Source organism: Paramormyrops kingsleyae, unplaced genomic scaffold (assembly GCF_048594095.1).
Source record: "Paramormyrops kingsleyae isolate MSU_618 unplaced genomic scaffold, PKINGS_0.4 ups264, whole genome shotgun sequence".
NCBI classification, from domain to species: Eukaryota; Metazoa; Chordata; class Actinopteri; order Osteoglossiformes; family Mormyridae; genus Paramormyrops; species Paramormyrops kingsleyae.
The window spans coordinates 26,124-39,175 of NW_027326202.1; the positions used below are offsets into that span (position 1 = coordinate 26,124).

Genomic DNA, 13,052 nt, shown 5'->3' on the forward strand with positions numbered 1-13,052 from the left:
AAAGGATTCACACGCATTATATAAACCAAAAGTTTATTTCTAACAATTTGCCCAAGACACTAGAGGAATGAGTTTCCAGTGAGAGAGGGGGTGCCCTCTTACATGTACAGGCTTATGCTTAGAGCAGAACTATTAAAGCCACTTTTATTTGAAGACAAGGGAAAGAAAGAAAAAAATTAAAATTCCTTAAAAGCCAAAAATGCTGGTTGTCCTTATTAGCCAACTGCTGACATTCACTAGACAAGCTTACAATGAACTCTGCGTTTAATCCCTTTTAAATCTTACCCATCCCCAGCTCTGCCATGCAACTTGCATTGACACTCAGCACTAGGAAAAACTAAGTCTAGAAACACTGAAAAATTACTCAAAGTTGTTTATTTCAAAAGCTCCAATAGCTCTGAACTTGTGGTAAATCCAGTAGACATGTAAAATACAACCATACAATACATTAGATTCAAAAAAGGTACCAAAAAGTACAGTAAAAATACCACTTCCATTGCTGGAAATGCATATGGACACAAAACAATATAAAATAAAAAGTGGAAAAGTGACATTTGCTTCCCCAATTCCTCACTTGTTCTGTACAAATGAAGCATGATTCTAAATCCTGCCAACTCCAAAAGTCAGACCCCACGCTCGCTGTGGCCAGACCGTGGGCTCTCGGTCATAATTACTTTAGTCCTTGAAAGAGGGAAGAGAGAACATGTTGCTTACATACAGACCTACGGAGAATTAACGGCCACGTTTCATAAGCATGCGGAGAGACCGGATTTGAGATACAGGGGTTAGAATGCTGCAGAGGAACTGAACGCCTGCAAAGCAAGAACGAGTCGCCGTTTAATACCACCCACCCCCCAGCACCTATTTCAGCACCCTGTCGACTTGGGTTTAGGCTGCACCAGATACGCACCTCCAGCAGCCAAAACTACATGGAGATTCATCTGCCTGGCAAGTGACAGGTCCCACATTTGGAGTCTTGGCCCTTTAAACAGACACAGCCTTGGTATCAAAATACATACCTCTGCTATGGATGATCAGTATGGCTTGTAGTTACTCTGGTGTCCCCCGCGTCTTGGAGTCTTCCCATAGCTCGTATTGCCCTGGTCTAAAGAGTAAAGGACTTCTGAATCTCTGAACAGACTTAAGATTAAATACATAGCTGACAGCACCCAATACTCACTGTAGTCATAGCTTCCACCGTAGCCATAGTAACCAGCCGAGTAGTCATAGTTCCCATAGCCTCCGTAACCACCATACCCCTGTTGGCCACCATAGCCATAGCCCTGGTTTCCATAGCCCTGATTCCAGTAGTTGTTGTATCCCTGGTTCCAGTTCTGATTCTGGCCTGAGAATGATAGAGAGGAGTCTTCAGGCTACTGGTCCCAAAAAACACGGCTGCCGGGAGAGCTCAATGCCAGGCTGCACTCACCGCCTCCGCGGCCCCTGCCTCGCCCATACCCGCCGCGGCCACCAAATTGCTGCTGCTGGTATACCTCCTTGGGCTGGGCAATTTTAATCTCGCACTGAAATTGAAAAGGGGGGGTGCACACACGGTCAGTAAGTTGCCCGGAACGGTGAACCCTAAGAGAAAGGGGTCATTACAACACCACATTTACCAAAAGCATCACAGCATAAGCAACATCCTCAAGCTATAGCTACCCTAGCAGACACTTGGCAAATCAAGTTTAACATGCAATAACATTTTAAATAACATGCTAAATAACATGCAATCACACAGCCAAATTGCTCATGACTAAATGTCAAAAGTACTAACAAAAGGAAAAGAAATTAAAATATACATACAAGGTCTTCCTTTCCGTTCGTTACCTTGCTTCCACTAACATTATGGTATTTCTTCTCAAGGACTTTTTTAACAGGAGATTCTTCCTTAAATGTGATGAATACAAAGCCCCTCCTTTTATTGGACTTTGGATCCATTGGAAGCTCAATAGCTTCAATCTGGAACAAACAGAGATCACCATAAACCCGATAACTCCAGACTTAGGCACAGTTCAGGGGGATGTAGAAGATGAAATCGGCCACGGACCTCCCCAAATGTCCCAAAATATTCCCGGATCTTTTCTTCGGTGGTTTCTGGATTCAGACCACCCACAAAGATCTTTTTCACTGGCTCCTTTTTCATAGCCATGGCCTTTTTTGGGTCAATCTGACGCCCGTCTAATCGGTGCTCTTTCTGTTCGAGTACCTGTGAAACAGCACCATCGTTCCTTAAGTCACTATACAAAATGACAAGCCGGAAGATGCAAACCGGTCACCAAGATGCAGGGGGGGCTCACCTTTTCTACGCTAGCAGCGTCTTTGAAGAGGATGAACCCAAACCCCCTTGATCTTCCCGTGTTGGGGTCCATCTTTATGGTGCAGTCAGTCACTTCCCCAAATTTGGAGAAGTAATCTTTGAGGTCTTTTTTGCTGGTGTCCCAGCTGAGGCCACCAACAAACATTTTCCTACGAGAGGATCGCACCGCTGTGAGAGTATGCGCATTACGTGCGTATCTAACAAGCAATGCGACACCTAAAACCCAAAGCCACCATCACAGCGCTGCCAGCCGCTATTTGAATCAGTCTTAAAGAATCCGCTTTCTATGCATCTGCAAAGAAAACGGCTAGCGGCGTTAATTCACGCACAGCGCCCATCCCCCATCGCGCAGCACATGGCGCCAACAAAGACCCAAGAACAAAGAGGTTTTCGGCAGGCTCGCTTGAACCGGCACAGGCGGCCTCCCCGAAACAATACAGCGCCCGATCGCATGTGTGGAGCCCCCTGGACGTACCCTGCGTCCTCCTCGCCCTTGCTGGCGTTGATCTGCCCGCCTTCCACCGCGCCGTTTTGCGAGTCGTCCTCCGCTTCGTCGCCCTCGGCTACATTTTCAGCTTCGACCGCGGCTTCCGTCTGCTCCGCAGCCTCGGCCCCGTTCAGGTCCTCCTCGCCTTCGTGGCCGTTTTCGGACGTCTCCATGAACTGCTGCTCGCTGTCAGACATGGTTGTCGGCGGATCCTTTTATCTGTGCGGAGAGTAAGGAATGTGGGCATTAAACGCGATTCGTCGCGTTCGGCGACGGTTTCCCACCATTTTGATTAGCAAGGCCGCAAAGCACAATATGGCAGCCGACACTAAAACCCATTTACAGTGCAATCATGCTACGCAGTCAGGCATTATATACCAAATAAATGCACGAACAGATCGATCAATTGAAAGCGAGTCGTCCGACTGCAGCTGGACAGTTATAAACATCGTCCCCGACTCGCCTTACGTAATACCGCTATGCGATTAGCTCAAAGGCCACCGCGATAACACATGCACCCCAACGCGGCGCCGCTCCTCAACACTCTTCATGCAACTAACACACAGCATACCACCGCTTATTATAATGTGCAGCACCTAAATAGAATTAGAAACTCCGCTTACTGCTGAAACAATCGAGAGTACGCTACAAGATGGATTCTCTCTTTCAACGCCAACTCGTGGCAAGCTATATAGCACAAGATAAAGAGCCCGTTCAGTAAAGGAAGTCCGGATTGGTTACTATGGACTGCCAATCATCCCGCTCCGGGATTTCTATTGGCCAGTTCTACTTTTAGCGTGCATGTGTCCCGCTTTTCCGCCTACGTCGAGTACCTTGGTGGGCTTCAGTCCATCAGACGTTGGTATATTGTAATATTCAGTAAATACAAAATGCGGAGCATTAACGTATAGTCTCCGTTATATATTATACTGTAACGTACAGGCGGTCTAATCAGAATTTAATTTTTTATCACTAAAATAACAATGACTGACAAAGTTGCGAACTCTTGAACAACGTGAACTCAGCCCCTGCGGCAAAGTACTCCTAGCAGATTATACACTACTCACAAAAAGTTAGGGATATTCGGCTTTCGGACGAAATTTCAGGTTGAACCTAAAATGTACTATAACCTTTATAGGTGACCTTCCATAAACTTTTGAATGCACATGTCCAACTGTTTCAGTACACAACTTGCTGTTCTCTAACAAGGAGCTTAACGGCAAAATTCACAACAGGTATTTGATCCATGAATCGACCAATAAATTTCCTGGTTCAATCAGAATTGGTATTCAAACAGTGCTCCTCATCATGGTGTTCACATTTTGACATCATGAGACCAAGACGACACCTAACAATTGAGCAACAGTAGCTCGCCATCGCGAGGCTTCAAACAGGAAGTTCTCAGATGGAAGTGGCCACTGAGCTTAGAGTGTCACAGACTGTCATCAGCATGTTGCAACAGGGATACAGAGAGACTGGAAGAGTTACAGAAAGGCATAGAAGTGGGCGTCCTTTGATCACATCCTACACTGATGATGGCTTCATTGTGAACAGTGTCCTGCGGAACCGGATGATGAATGCCACTCAACTCCAGGCACATTTAATGGAGGTGAGAGGCATTCAAGTGTCACGTCAGACCATTCGAAAGCGTTTACATCAGCGTGGTCTGCGTGCTAGACAACCTGCAAGGGTACCTGACCACACCATCAGGCACAGGCGTCATCGACTTGCATGGGCCAGGGAGCATTTAGGCTGGGCGAGGGACCAGTGGGCCTCAGTGCTGTTCTCTGATGAAAGTAGATTCACGTTGAGCAGAAATGATGGCCGCCAATGATGTTGGAGACGTCAAGGAGAGCACTATGCATCAGCCACCGATGTCACCAGACGAGCCTTTGATGGTGGTGTTACAGTGTGGGCAGGTCTGTCTAGTCAATACAGAACTGCCCTACACTTTGTGAATGGTACAGTGACAAGCCCATACTACCTGAATAGCATCATTAATCCAGTCATTGAGCCCCTGCATGAACAACACAGGCCTAATTTCATCTTCATGGATGACAATGCTCCAGCTCATCGAGGTCGCATCATTAGGGAACGGCTGCTGGAGCCTGGGGTACCTCAAATGGAGCGGCCTGCACTTTCTCCAGACCTGAATCCCATAGAAAGCCTATGGGATCAGCTGAGTCACCGTGTAGAGGCTCGTAACTCTGTACCCCAGAACCTCAATGACCTGAGGGCCGCCCTTCAAGAAGAGTGGCATGCCATGCCTCAACAGACAATAAGCCGACTTGTGAACAGCCTGAGACGTCGTTGTCAAGCTGTAATTGATGCTCGAGGGCACATGGCACGTTATTGAGACATTGACAGTTTTTGTTGTGGTATACTCACCACTGTTGTTGGCTTTTGTTTCAATAAATGTTTTGAGATGAGGAAATCACCATTGCATGCTTCTACTTAAATGCCCTACTTTCATGATATAATATCACTGTAGTGTGAACTTATGTTTTCCATAAATTTCACCCGAAAGCCAAATATCCCTAAGTTTTTGTGATTAGTGTACTACAAAACCTGCCCTTTAAGAGTGATGTGTAAGTTTAAAAAAAAAATAAAAAATTCAGTGCTTAATATTTTATGGAAATAATAATAAATTATATAACGTAGGACAAAAGGACCTGATTCCAGTTTGTACGACTATGTTCCAAAGCGCTTAAATGAAATAAGCTGTCAGTTTTCATATGCATTAAATGGTAAAAATATAACACAAATGAAAAGTTATGATGTTATGTTTCAGTTGCTTTAAAATATTAGAATGTAATTTTTACTTTTATGTTTATGTTGTGCTGTCCCACCTCTAAACAATAATGTGAAATGTTGCTTAAGCTGTAATAAAATGAGCAGTTCATGGTTCTAAATGAAGCTCAGTGCTGTATATGTAAAGATATTCTACTGTTAATTGCACATATTGTGACGACGCACAGTTCATCTATTGGTTGGTGTCTGTTAAGAGTAGAAACTCACCATGTAGCATCTACAATGAAAGCCAATGGACCACAGTCATTTATTAAATGCACAGACTTGGCTCAATCAGCCCAAGGCTATTTTCATAATAGTCAATGAAAACTTAACTGCCAAAACACAACTTATAGAGCGATGGAGAGAGCTCAGTTTAAAAATAATCTTTATTGTTCATCAGTGGGTAGAGAAAGTTGTATATTTAAAACTAAAATTTGACTATATTAATAGCTAGTGACCATATACTAAGAGTCTGACAAATTCATACGTTCTGGTATTTGTACTGATGCTGAGCGATAATGAAATAAAACAACATATACTAGAAACTTTGGAAAACTTTATTCCATTTACATGGGGTAAAAACTGACATTTTACCCAGAGATGTACTCTGCTTCTTCAGGTAGCATGAATCACCTTTGGCTTGTTGGGGTTGTTTTCTATCAGCCAATCAGCCAGCCAAGTCTTTAAAGAGAAGGATAATCGAAAAGGATCAGTACAAGCATGACACTGTTTGTGTGAGTGTTACAGAGACAGACAATTTAGAGTTCATTTGGAGGTGTGTCTGCTCCCTAAAGTCACAGTTTTCAGTACTTTCCAAGTCTCTTTGATCACCAGTTAGGTACTCACATAGGGGTCCGCTGGCTTCCTCTTGCAGAGCTCAGTCAGTCCATTGAGCAGAGTTGAGTTCACAAATCTATTCAGGTAATCCTTAGCAGCATACCGGGTGGGAATCGGCTCAATGACAGCTGCTGAGTGACACACAGTAATCATTCCAATAATGCAAAAAATAACGCATCATCCTTATTACTCTACTTCCTACTACATAGGTATGACCACACCGTATTCCGTTTATGTCTTGATGAAGTTATACTTATCCAGGAAGTTCCTGATTTTTCCTAAACTATTTAAAGTGTGTAATATTTAAATGGTAAATGGTATGCCGATTAAGAACATAAAAAAGCTATTTACATCACCCAGTAACCTAATGCATGTGACACTCGCTAACTTAGTGTATGTGGCACTCACAATTTGGGAACATGAACTTTATTTCCTTTTCAGCAGCTGAAAAACTGTCACTCCCATGCAAGGCATTCCTCAGATCAGAAGTCCCATATTTAGCTCTCAGGCTAAAAAAAGGTACAAATAATTGCTTGTTACAATGCAATATAATAATAAACAATTCCAACTGGTATACATTCAATGCTATTGTACCATCAACGAGTAGTCTATGTATCTACCAATTAGGGTGTGTCTTTTTGGCTTTGATAGGGTTACTTGGTCCAATCAGGCTTTTCCAGTACGCGATAGCTTGGTCTCGGGCAAGTACGTAAGCAGTGACGGGTGCAGAGCTCATGAACACAGTAAGGCTGGGGAAGAACAGCTTTCCATATTGTTCCACATAAAAGTCACTACACTGCTCTGGGGTTAACTGGATCTTCCGTTTCTGTTAAACGTGAAGAGAGAAAAAATTATAAGTATAGCGACATTGTCATGGGAAAACATTTCGGCCAAAGTAATCAACTTCAAATCTCCAGAGCAAATTTTCAATCCAGCGGTCCCACTAATGTGACAGAAAGTCAAATATGTAAACCAATGAAACATTTTTGATAATTAGGCCTTAAACTGAAAAGTAATTTTAGAAATTCGCTGAGAAAGTTTTTAAAGTTTTTTTTTTTTAACTTTATATTGCTATTTCTTTTTACTATATTGCTGAGAGACTTGTCTATTCTCGTCAATCACATTTCATTGTAATGTTGACCCTGTGCTAACTTGCATATCACAAATAAAACTGAAAACTGAAAAACACTTGGTCTAATACTGCTTACACTTGTACCTGGTCATTCATTGGAAGCTCAGCCTATGCGCACATATGCCAAGTCGACAGCCTCGATGTTTAGGCCTACCACCACTCAAACACAATTGCGATGAAATTTGCCGTGCCGGTGGGTCGATCGCTCCAAAGATGAGCGAATACTGCCCTAAAGAGGGCGTGTCTCGTGGTACAATCACTGTATATGTATTGAAATTAAGATTTTTTTCTTTTAACATACATTAGAATGTGTAGTTCGTGGTTTGTCAGCTACAACATACGGGATTGCACTGACGCGACGTTCGAAATAAAACAGTACCTGCAGAACAGTAAATCCAGAGTGCAGAATGATATCCTCGATTTCATCCGCTTTGTCGATAGCATCCGGCTTGATCAAAGCCAGAGTTCGCTCCACATAAACACGAGCTTGTACCGTTTGATTGTCATCCATACTTTATTTCATGACAGTGATGTGTATCTGCATAACACATACCAGAGTGTCGTTTAATTTCGATCGGTAGTCACATTTTCCACATCCACCATCAAACAATTTCTCCAAACGCACAAGCACAGCGCCTTACCGTCTGACCGTAGCATCGATCTCGTTGCTTGGATACGAAGAAACTCTACGGCAACTGAATTGGGTCAATCTTCATACTCAAATTGACCCGTGTTGTGAATCATTGCCGAGATTTAGGCAAAAAATTAACCTTAAAATAAACTTTGGTTAAAAGGGCATACTTCTTTGAAATTTTGATCACACATCTTCATACTTTGGATCTGGGTTGTAAATGGCCCAGGACAGGGATCTCCAACTCCGGTCCTGGAGAGCTACTCTCCAGTAGGTTTTCTATCCCACTTGGCTTCTGATGAGCCACACCTGGCCCTGGTATTTACCTGAGAACAGGTGTGGCTCATCAGAAGCCGGGTATGATAGAAAACCTACTGGATAGTAGCTCTCCAGGACCGGAGTTGGAGACACCTGACCCAGGACATATATGGTGTTGCTTTGGGTGACAGACTACATCAAGGGTGGGCAGTCTTATCCAGAAAGGGAAATTGTGTATGCGGGTCTTCACTGCAATTCCCTCATTAGATTACTAATTATAGGTCTGATTGGTTGAAATGTCCTCACACTTGCGGATAAGACTGCCCATCCCTGGACAACATGGACTTTACACCAAAGCTTTACCTTAATCTCCTCACATCATCAAACTCCTTCTCTGTTTCAGAAATGGGTCTTCTTGTGTAATGTGGGGAACAAACAAAGTGGTTTTGACCTGTACAGAGTGACCACCCTTCCTACAGCTTCCTGAAGTTTGTGTTTCCAAGGTGCCCCCAGTTTGAATGGTAATTTATCGTAGAGAGATCGCCTGACATAGCAAAGGTTCTGCAGGGGCCTAATTTCCTCCATTTTTTAATTATAATTTTTACTCATCACCACAGTATTCATAAAAACTGAACACGCAAACACACTCATCAGGATGACCAGCTCCATCACAGGAGTGACCCTGGACCTACTGCAGGCAGTGATGATGAAGAGGATGCTGGCAATATTGAACAACATCATGAACAATTCAGCCAATCCACTCCAGGGGGCGCTATCCACTGTCTCATCCTAGTGATGGCCAAATGAAGCTTCATTAACAGTTTGCAGTATTTTTTGACCCCACTAGATGGTGCTCTGTTCGAAAAAGGGCTTAAAGCATGACCCAGAGCAAACCAAGAGCACCATCTAGTGGGGTCAAAAAATAAAGCATGAAGCTTAATTTGGCCAACGCGATCTGATTCCACCATGGTGTAGCACAGGGCTATTCAACTCACGGTCCTCGAGGGCAGAGCCCTGCTAATTTTCCAACCTTCCTTCACCTGTGAGCCAGGTGTGAAGCCTCTGACCAATCAGAAGCAGTAATTATTAAATAACTACCTGGTAGAACTGAATACAAGGCCTGGATTTGGAATCAAGGGCCTGAATTGAACTTATTTTTGCTCTTGTGTAATGTCTACTTTGTCCAAATCTGTTTGCACTGTGATGACCGTTTCTTGTTTAAAGTACCTGGTTGCTATATGCATGAGCATTTCCCCCTGGGATTTAAGAAAACTAATTTTACTAAGTTCCTTAGTGTCTCCTGATTCAGCAATAACATCCCGAATCTCATGGCTCTGAATCTGATACACAAGCAAATGACTAGGAACAACCAAGAACAGCTTCATTTATCACCTGAGGTGACACAACTTAACTTTGCAGGAGAAAGCCTTTGGTATGCACTACATTCAGTGTTGTGGCATTAATCTTCATTGCATTGTTGTATATTTCCACTTTGTATATCTCAATTTCCCTACATGGACTGAAGTTGTATCTATAGTAAAAGTGTTTTGTTTTAGGTCTAAAAAAAGTTTTGAAAAGACATGCAGATCGACATACCCTGGGAAATTAATTGGGGAACCAGGGGGATATCTAAACTTCATCTTCATCCCCATTTTTGTAAATCAACCCAATACACACCAAAGAGGCTTTAATCCCAGTCATTAATTTTTCCAGTCAGACACACTGATCCCTTCTGATCTGACCCATTATGATTCTTGGTTCATGCCACCATCATCCAGTTAGGGGATTTTTACATATAGCCCTATCCAGCACAACTGGTACCAATTTCGATCAGACTTTCTACACTGGATTTTGCAGTAAGGAGTGTCAAAGCCGTTCCCCAAACACACAAACCCCAAAAAGACAGACGCGAGATGAAGCTTCACGTTTCCTTTATTCAGGCCTGACAAGTCCGAGCCCCTTCTCTTTTCAGTAAAAAAAAGTTTATCGGGTTCCAATGGTGACTTGCCACACTCTGATCAGGTTGTCTGTGTAACCAGCAAACAGGGTCTGTTGCAGGAGACAAAAACAAACAAAAACATTGTTAGGGGACGTCTGAAAACGCACCCCGCAAACACTCACTCTCTGTGGAACACCCCTCATATTTGCAGGACTTGTCACCAATGGGAGTCAGATATTCAAGTGAATCGAAATAATCACAGGGGACCGAGACGAAGGACATTAACACCATGGAGTGCGGCCACAACCGCGATTTCTGTACCACGTCTAGACAGAATCACAAGACGGTAAGTAGAGAAGCCAAGGCTACCTGTCCATCAGCAGACCAGGCCAGGGACGTGCACTGGGGCGGCTCGGCTTTGCTGTTGGTGCTGATCACCTCCTGCCTCAGCTCGTCCACGATGATCTTGCCCTCCAGGTCCTGAGGAAGGGAGAGCAGGCGGTCAAACGTAAACGTCTCGCCAAGAAACGAAGACACTCACTGCTGCTGTCTGCGAAGGGATTGACTCAGAAACAGCCTCTTTATCATCATCGGAATACAGATGGCATTTGAAGTTTCGTCACGGCTCCCCTTCCGTATTTGTAAATTTCACCTTAAATGTGACTTTAAACCCAGTCCCTAAATGTTCATCGTTGACCCAAATCCTCCCCTATGCTCCCAATCAAGCACAACTGGAAGCCCGTAACCTGAAAAACTGGGTGCGACAGCAACACAGCACCCCTCCCCCCCCCATACCCAGATCTTGATGCTGGGGCCAGTGGCAGCGCACAGCCAGTAGCGGTTGGGGCTGAAGCACAAGGCGTTGATGATGTCTCCACTATCCAGGGTGTACAGGTGCTTCCCCTCGTTCAGGTCCCACAGCATGGCCTGACCGTCCTGCGGAGCAGAGAACCGTGTTACTGTCTCACAGTAACCTGGTGTATCGGACTGCAGTGCCTCCAGGGTACAAATTCGCCTCACGCTCAGAAACAGCCTCTTTATCATCACAGTGACACAGATGGCATTGAAAGCTTCATCACAGCTTCAAGATATTACCAAGCAACAGGCCGCTCATGCAACTCCATCGGACCATCAGTACCTTTTCAATTCAGCATCTTTGTACTGATGAAACTATATCAGTGTTTCCCAACCCCGTCCTCAGGGACCCACAAACGATCCACGTTTTTGCTCCCTCCCAGTCCCAAAAATGTGGACCGTCTGGCAGAGAGTTGGGAGGGAGCAAAAACATGGACTGACCATGGATCCCCAAGGACCAGATTGGGAATCACTGGACTTGATACCCGATTCTCACTGTTCCCAGCATACCTTGCCACCAGAGGCACACAGGGAGCCATCGGGGGAGACGGTCACGGTGTTCAGGTACCCGGTGTGGCCAATGTGGTTAGTCTTCAGCTTGCAGTTGGCCAGGTTCCACACCTGAGGACAAAAGGACCAACACGCGATTCAGACAGGCATCCACACCTGTCTTACAAACCGCAGTTAAGGGTCACGACACACCTTGCGCCAAAAAGGAATCTCGCCATCTGCCCCCTCATAATTGCAGGACTTGTCATCAAAACCAAAAGGCTCAGACGATAAGACCAAATTTCATAATCATAGGGACTAAATTTGAATCCAAGTGGCAAAATCTAACACACACTAACAGTGAATTTTTTTTGCAAGCTCTGAGATTTTCTACATTTGCATGTTACTCACTTAACAAATACTAAAAACACACTGAATAATCTTTGCCAACAAATTTACAATTATGAGTACCTATTAGCAAGAAAATGTCATATCTTTGATTCAAAGTAATCTCCAATAGCAGTTATAACAGCAGAGGAAATGAGGCACTTTCTATAAGGGACATGAAATACTGCTCTGTTTCAAAGGATGAAACAGTTAACTAGTGTATTTAAAGTTGAAAGACATTTTCATTTATAGTCCTTCACTCAACTTTCAAATGCTTAAAAACTATTAAAAAAAAAACCCACAGTTCATGAAATTAATTAAAAAGTATTAAAAAGCTGAGGTGTGCAAAAACTTTTGACTGGAAGTGTATACAAAGCAAAATATTTTAAAGCCACGTCACTGAAGGCATTTGTGTTGAACAGACGTGGCCTCACCTTCACCAGCTTGTCCCAGCCGCAGGAGACAATGATGGGGTTGCTGCTGTTGGGAGAGAAACGCACGCAGGACACCCATTCAGAATGACTCTCGTCCTGCAGGGGGACAAAGTTCAGAGAGGTCAGAAGAAGAGCACGGGACTCAGAACAGACGACGAGAGCATCAGAAGCACTCAGGGGGACGCAGCTTCAAATTAGTTGAGGCGCCACCCAAGGGCTGGCACACGCACCTGGATGGTGTACTTGCAGACCCCCAGGGTGTTCCATAGCTTGATGGTCTTGTCCCTAGATCCAGATACGATCTGGCGGTTGTCAGCAGAGAAGGCGACGCTGAGGACGTCCTTCGTGTGCCCGACGAATCGGCGGGTGGTTGTGCCACTACAAGACAGCAAAAAAGAACATTAATACACTTCAAATGTTACCGTGTTCCTAGCTGGAAAACCTAGAAGTGCACGTAGGATCAAGTGCAAAACGACAGTCTGCAAGCATAAAG

General features: G+C 44.2%; 3 protein-coding genes across 3 annotated transcripts; all 3 read right to left on the reverse strand.

Moving 5' to 3' along the window:
- Positions 1 to 16: 16 nt before the first annotated feature.
- Positions 17 to 3,569, reverse strand: LOC140577547 (heterogeneous nuclear ribonucleoprotein A/B-like). The gene is made up of 9 exons (XM_072708729.1): positions 3,428 to 3,569; positions 2,793 to 3,023; positions 2,298 to 2,466; positions 2,048 to 2,206; positions 1,804 to 1,959; positions 1,430 to 1,523; positions 1,181 to 1,345; positions 1,020 to 1,105; positions 17 to 681 (listed from the first exon to the last, which is right to left on the reverse strand). The coding sequence occupies exons 2-8, from the start codon at positions 2,999 to 3,001 to the stop codon at positions 1,035 to 1,037; spliced, it is 1,023 nt and encodes a 340-aa protein (XP_072564830.1). The 5' UTR covers positions 3,002 to 3,023; positions 3,428 to 3,569; the 3' UTR covers positions 17 to 681; positions 1,020 to 1,034.
- Positions 3,570 to 6,133: 2,564 nt separating this feature from the next.
- LOC140587475 (nucleoside diphosphate kinase homolog 5-like) lies at positions 6,134 to 8,209 on the reverse strand. Its single transcript, XM_072708728.1, has 5 exons — positions 7,946 to 8,209; positions 7,055 to 7,260; positions 6,843 to 6,943; positions 6,444 to 6,562; positions 6,134 to 6,278 (listed from the first exon to the last, which is right to left on the reverse strand). The coding sequence occupies exons 1-5, from the start codon at positions 8,075 to 8,077 to the stop codon at positions 6,213 to 6,215; spliced, it is 624 nt and encodes a 207-aa protein (XP_072564829.1). The 5' UTR covers positions 8,078 to 8,209; the 3' UTR covers positions 6,134 to 6,212.
- A 2,160-nt stretch (positions 8,210 to 10,369) lies between these two features.
- On the reverse strand, positions 10,370 to 12,951 carry LOC140587476 (small ribosomal subunit protein RACK1-like; the record flags this gene model as incomplete). Its single annotated transcript, XM_072708730.1, has 6 exons — positions 10,370 to 10,504; positions 10,764 to 10,874; positions 11,190 to 11,330; positions 11,760 to 11,870; positions 12,560 to 12,655; positions 12,790 to 12,951. Coding segments are annotated over 6 exons (687 nt in total), but the record flags the coding sequence as incomplete, so codon positions are not given.
- Between the last annotated feature and the right edge of the window lie 101 nt (positions 12,952 to 13,052).